The sequence below is a fragment of the Vigna radiata genome, chromosome 4, assembly GCF_000741045.1.
Source record: "Vigna radiata var. radiata cultivar VC1973A chromosome 4, Vradiata_ver6, whole genome shotgun sequence".
Lineage (NCBI taxonomy): Eukaryota > Viridiplantae > Streptophyta > Magnoliopsida > Fabales > Fabaceae > Vigna > Vigna radiata.
The window spans coordinates 883,906-892,977 of record NC_028354.1 but is presented as its reverse complement, the minus strand read 5'-3'; the positions used below and the strand labels follow the sequence as shown (position 1 = coordinate 892,977).

The 9,072-nt window shown below is 32.1% G+C and overlaps 2 protein-coding genes across 2 annotated transcripts; one reads left to right on the top strand and one right to left on the bottom strand.

Annotated features, from left to right (window-relative positions):
- Positions 1-1,260: 1,260 nt before the first annotated feature.
- Positions 1,261-2,148, top strand: LOC106759050 (protein SLE1). Its single transcript, XM_014642062.2, has 2 exons — positions 1,261-1,474; positions 1,656-2,148. Exons 1-2 carry the CDS (start codon positions 1,357-1,359, stop codon positions 1,874-1,876), a joined length of 339 nt encoding a protein of 112 aa, XP_014497548.1. The 5' UTR covers positions 1,261-1,356; the 3' UTR covers positions 1,877-2,148.
- Positions 2,149-2,266: 118 nt separating this feature from the next.
- On the bottom strand, positions 2,267-7,910 carry LOC106758601 (chlorophyll synthase, chloroplastic). Its single transcript, XM_014641529.2, has 15 exons — positions 7,712-7,910; positions 7,439-7,483; positions 7,223-7,311; positions 5,815-5,902; positions 5,531-5,616; positions 5,340-5,426; positions 5,202-5,267; positions 5,023-5,106; positions 4,869-4,930; positions 4,000-4,075; positions 3,845-3,907; positions 3,635-3,716; positions 2,888-2,964; positions 2,754-2,801; positions 2,267-2,628 (listed from the first exon to the last, which is right to left on the bottom strand). The coding sequence occupies exons 1-15, from the start codon at positions 7,827-7,829 to the stop codon at positions 2,566-2,568; spliced, it is 1,134 nt and encodes a 377-aa protein (XP_014497015.1). The 5' UTR covers positions 7,830-7,910; the 3' UTR covers positions 2,267-2,565.
- Between the last annotated feature and the right edge of the window lie 1,162 nt (positions 7,911-9,072).

Genomic DNA, 9,072 nt, shown 5'->3' with positions numbered 1-9,072 from the left:
TCAAATGATTTGGTAGTGGGATAGAGTAAATACATTCATTTTAATATTTGAAACAAATAAAGGAAGACAAATAGGATTTTGAAAGAAAAAAATTGGTGAGAAGGTCCCTAAAAATTATATTTTGATATACATGTTACAGTCATTTTAATTTCGATTTGATATTTTTTTCAAGTCCATTGAAGCAATTTCAATTTTTTTCTATTACTTCCTACACCCCATCAAATTTATGTTGAAGGTTTTCATCTTGCTATTACTTCCTACACCCCTATCAAATTTATGTTGAATTTTTTTTATCTCATCATCATTCCGGATTTTATTTTTCAAAATGCATTAAATCACTTTTTGAAAGATTTTTCGAGAAGACACTCACTTTTCCAGACACTCACCTTCGGAATATTTTTTCCGAAAGTTTTGATGGGTGCAGGAAGTAAATGGATAGGGTGCAGGAAGTAACACCACCCTTTGATGTTTGATATATGCAAACCCTTTATTGGCTATACCTCAACACAAAATTCAACCCTAAAAACTTACGAAGAACCCTTTTAAGTAATATCAGCAATTGTTGTGTAATTTGACTTTGATGCTCTGTATTTTTTTCATTATAGAAGAACATTCAAGTTCAATGATCATGAGATAAAATAGTTTTCAAAATTTCTGTCACATTGTCAAATGGTATTATGAAGATGTATTCTTCACATTGTTGATGTATATCTTTCAATAAGACTAATATTNTCACTATATAACTCCGTATATCATTATTTTTTTTAATCTAATTTTGTTAAAACTAAATGTTGTTGAATATCTTTTCCTTGACAATGGATTTCATAGCTTCTTAAAACTCAATTTATGCCCACCGAATGAGCATAATTGAAAGAATTGGTGGATTTGTTTCCATTTCAATCCAACTATTTAATCTATCTTTTTTATCCATAAATTTCAATAATAATTATTATTATTAAAAGTACAAGTACACTTTTTGCTTTGTCCTAATTCACATAACAAATCTATCTGTTTTACAAACTATATCTATATAACAAATTATTTCTCAATTTAGTGTAAAGGCAAAGAATGGTATGTGTCATGATATGCCATTTTTACGTGTCACCTTATAAGTACGTGCCATCTTTCAAATAAAGCCACGTGTGCATGCATGCCAACACCTACATTTCCATAACAGTGGTAACAAGAATCTAGGCTTATCTTTCACTGCTATATTGATCACTCTGCATTAGTTTACTCCTTTGCATGCATACTACTTTTACACACTATAAAAAGATGAACCTTTCTACCTCAGGTATCTGAACAATCTTGAAGTCTTTNTCTGTGGTGTGAAAAATCTAAGTTGAAGCAATCAACATGGCATCAAAACAAGCAAACCGTGAAGAACTTGATGAGAGGGCAAAGCAAGGCGAAACTGTGGTTCCTGGTGGAACTGGAGGGAAGAGTCTTGAGGCTCAAGAACATCTTGCTGAAGGCAGGCATGCATGCACTCTCTCTCTTTCTCTCTTTCTCTCTCTCTCTCTCTCTCTATATATATATATATATAGAGAGAGAGAGAGAACAAATGTTAATGTCAATATTTTTCATTGAAGCAAAGACATATATCTTAAATTTTACTTTTAAGATGATTTTGTATGATGTGAATGTGTGTGCAGGAAGGAGCCGTGGAGGGCAGACGAGGAAGCAACANCTGGGGTCAGAGGGGTATCATGAGATGGGAACCAAAGGAGGGCAGACAAGAAAGGAGCAGATGGGGACNGAAGGGTACAAAGAAATGGGACGCAAAGGAGGGCTCAGCACCATGGACAAGTCTGGTGCANAACGTGCTGAAGAGAAAGGCATAGAAATCGATGAGTCCAAGTTTAANAAAAACTAANAATGTGTGANAAAGTAGTGTTTTGATCTANTTGTTTAGTATATGGGTTATGATGTAGCAGTGAATATCTGTAGGACACTACAGACTAGTACTAAAAAGAATATGTTTTGATGCTTCAGTTTGGAAGCAATGCTTTCAGCCAGCTTTACGAAAGCTTAGGCAGTCTTAATAAAAAATGNGGTATGTTTATTGNAGTGATGTTGAAGGAAGTGTTAAACTCTCAGTTGAGTCTCTTTTTACTTAATGTTGAATGNTNTTGTGTTGTCTACTTTCATCAGTTTTCAGAGTGGCCTTATGAAAGTTTATCCTTGTTTTGTGGTGTCTATAATTGTATGAATAAGTATACAATAAAAGGATTGTCCANGGTGAAATGGATGAACAAGGAGAGAATAACGAAAATAGCTTTAAATTTTATCTCAAATCAAAGATAGGTAGAAAGGGTCCGTGGTTCAAGGGAATGTGTCTACACTTTGTACAATTCATAGTCCTTTTAAGCTTCCTAAAGAGAAAATAATCAAAAATTGAACAAGGGGATAAGAAGAGAGAGCAAGAGGGATGAGAGGAAAGCAAAAGCTATGGCACATATCTTGAATGCAGGTATCCCACTCTTGTATCCTTCTGATCGGTGAGTCCCTTCTTTATTATATGTGAATTAATGCCCCTTTGGTAGCTTTTTTTGCGCATGAAGATCAGTGGCTAGTTGCTAGAGCAGTAACCAACAGACCAAGCACCAAAAATGGNTGTGCACTAGCCTGAAAATAAAANAAAAAGAATGTTAGATAAAGTTGAAATAATTCCTGATATATCATTTCCAATAACTATGAATGTCCTCCATTTTGTAATGCTTGTAAACTATAGTTAAGCATTCATTATGTACCTGATATTTAACATCATATTTCACAGGGTCCTTGAGGAAGTACTTGAACTGCAAGGCACAAGATGATAAGAACAGTTTTATGTAGCAGTCACATTATTGTTATTAATATTTGAACTTGTAATCGCGTGCTTTACTTGAAATATGACTTGTGGAATAATTAAACCAAGCAAAGCCAACGCATAAAGCGGTTTATCAGCCCCAAGTAAATATCCTGCAACCGTAAATGTAAATAAAATCCTTTGCATTATAATGTAATCCTTTTTGCATGTTACAAAACTAATTNCTAATGAAAAATACTGCTTTACCAGAATCCAAGAATCATCTGAAACATTATACTTCAACTTACATATTATTAGCACCGAAAAGAGTAAATGCATTGTCTATAGGGATGATAAAAAAGTGCATGATATTAAAGAACCATCTGTTTTTCTTTTACAACGATATGAAGAATATTTCACTTGTTGAATAACAACATTATNTTTTGAAAGCATTTTACTCAATAAGTACCTCGGCTTTCCCCAGCCTTTTCTTCATAAAATACATAAAAGAAAAGAAAAACCAAAATTCTCAACCCTCCTAAAAAGCTGGTCTGCATATCAAACAATGCAACTTCAATACACCAGAAGCCATTTTTTATTTCCATACTAGTGTTTTTTAAGACTTGGTTTGGAAAGAAATTCACCAAAAAAAACTGTGACTATGACAACACAAAAATGTGGTTATACATATAGCCAAGTACAACTCTGGTTTAGACAAAAAGAATAAAGCTATTGTCAAACAACAATCATTGATAAGGAAATAGCCAACTATGGGCCTTGCAACACAATAAAAATACATTATAAAATCTAGAGTTTGTCTATATTAAAGGGATCAAAATTTACCAGCTACGGATAATTGTGTAATGTCAATAGCGCCAACGCATATCCATTTTGCAGTTTCAGCACCAAAAGCAACTGGAAGAGACTACTCAAACAAGGTAGCCAATAGAAAAGTCAGATGAAGCTACTCAATGACGGTGCATGAATAGAATTTCTTAAACATGAAGAAGTTCAGAATACTGTTATTGAATGGCAGAGGATAATAGAGTAGACCTGAAGCCCTAGAGCTCTATCCCCTTCAATACTTTTGAAGTCATTAACAATAGCAATTCCCAGCTGCAATGTGATGCAGTGTTAATGAACAGTCTACGCTATCATTTCACAGATTATCATATCCAACAAAATGCCATGTAGCATATTCTACTTACTCCTGCTATGCTGTAAAGGAGTGTGAGAACAATTATATCTGGTGTAAGAGTCCCAAACAAAGCCTGACCAGCCCACCTGTCAGTAAGAAATCGATTTAGATTTTGAGATACCATTGCAAGTCCAGAAAATGGAACTTTTAATAGTAAATCAGACAACCAAACAAGGTCAATTAGTCATGATAAGAGGATTTCACAACTGATAAAAAGAGGATTCCAAACGAGTTTGAGTTGTAGGAATGACCAAGATAAACAATATAAGAAAAACCCAAAAATTTATTGGGTTGAACTTAATCTTTTATATAGTTTACTTACTATTCATTGATGGTAGATCTTCCTGTCTTTTCCTCACAAGATCCACCAAATCATAATTATATGTTGATGAAATGTGGGCATTATGCCTCATAATAGATTATTTTACATTTGATCTCTGTAAAATTTCTGTTTATATTTCAGCCTTTGCTATTTTATTTTAATCTCTGTAAAATATTTATTTCATTTTTTGAATTCTTATGATATTTTTTTTTTCTTTTAAATTAGATAAGATGAGGACAAAGACAAACATGAATACTTTATAGGGATTATAATAAAATAACAAAGACAAAATAAAATAAAAAATTACAAGGACCAAGAATATATCAAAACTTGAATTTTATTATATTATATAAAACATTATGTAAAAATTCATTGGTCTCTCACATGCCTCTCACATATAAAAAGCTAAGCACCATTCTTGTTCAGTAATTCATTTATCTCTAGGTAGATAAATAAAAAAAAAAAAAAAAAAAAACAAAACCGACATATGCACAACCAGGGTAAGAGTTTAAATCTACAACAATGAATCAGAGTTTATCAAAGTAGAAGGTACCCACCACGGCAAGCTAATATAACTTGCTCCAAGAGCAAAGTTTCCAATCCATCCATTTTGTTTTAACTGTCAACAAATGTAGAACTTGGTCAAATATCATCATCGGCAAAAGGAATAGAAAATGGGAAGACAAAATCAGGAGATTCTTTGAAACATACCTTTAAAGGAGGGGCAGAATATATATAAGACAGTAAGGCTCCACCCACTGCAAGGTAAAATACTATTGGGAAATCATGCCCTGCCTGTAAAGGAGAATAGTTTCATCAATCAAGCTTCTGATAATTACAGAAAAAAGTCAGAAGTGATGGATAATGAGATCATGGCGTATTGTACCCACCCATATGTCCAATATACCAGCCAGAGAAATACCTCCAAGCAGCAACACCCATATTTGAGTGATTACCTGCAGGATTTTGAGCAAAAGGTGAATACATGGGAACTGGAAAAGACATCTCAGTCTCAGATTCACAAATACCTCATTCTCAGATATCGCCCCAGAAGGAATTGGTCTGTAAGGTTCGTTTATTGCATCAATTTCTCGGTCGTACCAATCATTCAGAGTCTAAAAATTAACAGCCCAACAATTCAGATTCAGTTGTCAGTTTGATAGTGATATTTCTATCCAATAGCAGCTGGAAAAACTTTACATTAATAAAAATACATTACCTGTGTATATCCTGTCAAGAATGGGCCAGACATCATCATGCACACAATTGATTTAGCGACATCCTCAAAATTCCAATGGAAGTTTCCTGCCAGAGATCACAGTAGACTGAGAACTTCAACAAGTTGTTTCAAATCAAATATGCAAATCTATACCATGAAAGAAGAGCATTAACTATAGAACTTTGAACATGGGCGAAGAATTATCAGACTAATACGCAGGACCAAACTCTTTGGTGATCATGCATGTAACTTTTAATATTACGCCAATTACTAGCATTTAATACCAGAGGCAGCAGCACCACAAACTACACCCCAAACTAATGGGGGCCATGTGACAGGCTTTGTAAGTTGAAGACGGATCTTCCATTTATTCTGCACAATATAATACACAACCCAATTACAAAAGGTTAATATTTTTCAAAAAAAGGTTATTAGAAAATTATTTTGCTATGCAATTAACTTGAAGAAGCAATTGCTAGTAATTCAGAATCAAATCATGTGCCAAGATATTAAATATTAAAATAATATTTCAATAATGTGTGTAAAAACAAAAATAGAGTAATTGGTGGATTCTAAAAGCATTCAGAGTAATGCACAGAGCACCAGTCCAATATGCAGATTTGGAGGACTTTAAAAAATTAAAATATAAAGACAATTTACTATATGATGGTTCAATCAGAAATTTAGTTCCGATTAATATCAGTTTAATTTTACCAAGGATGCTTTGTTTTCCATTTTAGTTGCACAAGATGACACCTTTTTTATAAGTCCTTGAGTAGGTTCAATCTTATATATTTTAAGTACAATCATTTGTAGAAAGAAAACTACACTTGAGTTTTTTTTGTAATGTAACTAAAGATTATCAATAATTTAATAATTTAATTCTTTGTGTATTTTTGAAATTAAAATTTAAGTTTCTGATAATATGAATTAAAATTAATTAACTTATCTACTTTAATTGTTCTCCACTGATTCACTGTGCGATTCATTTATAAAAGACAGGAGAGAGTATTAAGTATTTAATTATTGTTAAATATGCCATTATCAAAATCTATTAACTTACCCAAGCAAATTCTATTCCAAGGTAAGCTGATAAGAAAACCCAACAGAGTATCAAATTTCAACTAAGAAAAATAGGTTAGTTGATCAGTACAGTATGTAGTGAGTGCAAACTTAATTAGGTTTTGACAGATTCAGACAGATATATAATACTTCCATCAAAGGATTCAAACCAACTAGAAATCCAGTGGTTTAGTTTGCTTGTGAAGAAAAATTCCAGCTCAAAGTGGAAAGGTTTTAGGCAATAGGGTTTTGGGGTCTCTACGACTGAAATTGCAGCTGCATTATCCACATTTGTTTGTAACTTTCGTGAGTATCAAATATAGCAATATAATCATAACTTCAACTGCAAGCTATCAAGTGATAATAAAGTTGTTGCAATTTTCCTTATACAGATTGATTCTATAATTGCAATCAACCAATCACTTATTTGGGTGTATATATATATATAAGGCTTTTGAGCTGCCATGAACAGCCATAAACACACACAAGCGAAATTCCTGCTCAAGGAATCAAGTGGTTGGAATTCTATTAAGATATATTGATTCAATAAGAGCAGTTACTCAATTAAGAGATCTACATCAGATAGTGAAAAGTGAATAGCAATTGCAAAAACTGTTTCGGTAGACTCACTGTTTCTTGGGCAGCTCCTTTAATACCAAGAAGCTGATTGAGGCTTGAACCATCTTTAGATGGTGCTGTATTGGGCGCCTGAGATTCAACTGGTCAAATAAAAAACCCCACAAATTGGGATAAAAAAAAAAAAGAAAACAAAACTTTCTGTGAGGAAAACAAGATTAATGGGAAATAAACTGAACAGCACCATGAAACTATAAAACCCAGAAACACCTTCATTAGTATCGGTTTCTGTTGCCCTAATAGATAATCTCCTCCCTGAAATGTCCACAAAAACACCAAAATTTTCAAATCCATTGAAACAAGCCACAGTGAAATAACATAAAAAATGCAACTTTTGCCATGTTGGCTGATGAGAAACTATTGGGAGCATGATTGGTTAGCACATTGGAGGTGGGGAAACAAAAGAAGGCCCAAAAGGGTATACAGAATACACAAGCGCTGACTGAAAGAACAACGAAAAAAGAGGTATTATGAGTCACCCACTGGAAAATGAAAGAGAAAAAGGTGGCAAAATGGGTCGAGCTTGAAGTGGAGGAGTTCGGGAGAATGAGGGTCGCGATATTCTTAGTGGAACTGAAACCATGTTGAGTAGAGAAGCCATTGAAGATTCAGAGCTTTAAGATGCTTCAGATATAGAAAAAGACATGTGCTATCGATCCTATTAGTAGTGGTGGTGATAAACTAGTTGTAATAAACAAACTCAATTTGTCACTCACTCACACACTGCTGATTCAAACCGGGTTCTACTTGACCCGATTCTTGTTACAAATTCAGGTTATCTTTTATAATAAATTTCAAGACATAAATTCTTCCAACTCTTTCTTAATTAGAGGGATATTATAATATATTAATATTAATACATTTGAAAGTTAAGTTTAAATATCTAATAATACTTTTATCTAATATACTCAATTTTTAGATGAAATCCTATACTTTCAATATTTTATTTTTTATGTTCATTTAATATTTTGAACAATAATTCAGTTCTTTAAATTTTAAAAAAATGATTTAAAATAGTTCAGTTTTTATAATACTTAAATGGTGGCTAAAAAAATGGATTTTTTTTCTTTAATCAAATGATAAAAAAGTTCAAGTAGACCCCAACTTTATTTAAACTGGATGAATTCTTTTCCTTCTCTCCTAGAAATGGCCTCCTCTAAGACCAATTCTGACCAGTTTTTTTTTTTTATATTTAATAAATTTGGAATGTAATAACAATTTTAATACTATAAATATTTTATTTATTGTATTTTTTGCACTCTAAAAATCATATATAAATTAAAAAAAATATATGTTATTTTTAATAAGAATGAAGTGATTATTATTAATAATGGAAATTAGATTAAGAAAAACATAAATGAGATCAAATACATAACTATGAAATAATATGGGATTTACACATGAAATAATAAGAGTTTTGTAAGTCTATGCTAGATTTTTATGTATTGTTTCTCTACTCTCTTTAAAATATACTTATGAATATTAACTTTGATGTTTTAAAATATATTGAAAAGAATTTTAATACATGTGTCTTGTTATATAATGTATGACACGATGTCATAGCCATAATTGTAACAAGCACTCAAATCTCCTCTAAAATTCATTCGTCCAAATTATGGGTATATACTTTCATCTCATTGTTAACTATGATGGCGAGTTAACCAAATCTCCTAATGAAGGTGTAATTTTCAAATGTCGATCATCACAGCTACTCACCATTAAGAAATTATTCATATTACAAAAACTACAAAACTCCATACTAAAATAAAATAATGCAATAAAAAGTTACAAGAAAGAATATGCATCTCTAGATGACAATATTAAAGTAAATGAGATTAATACTA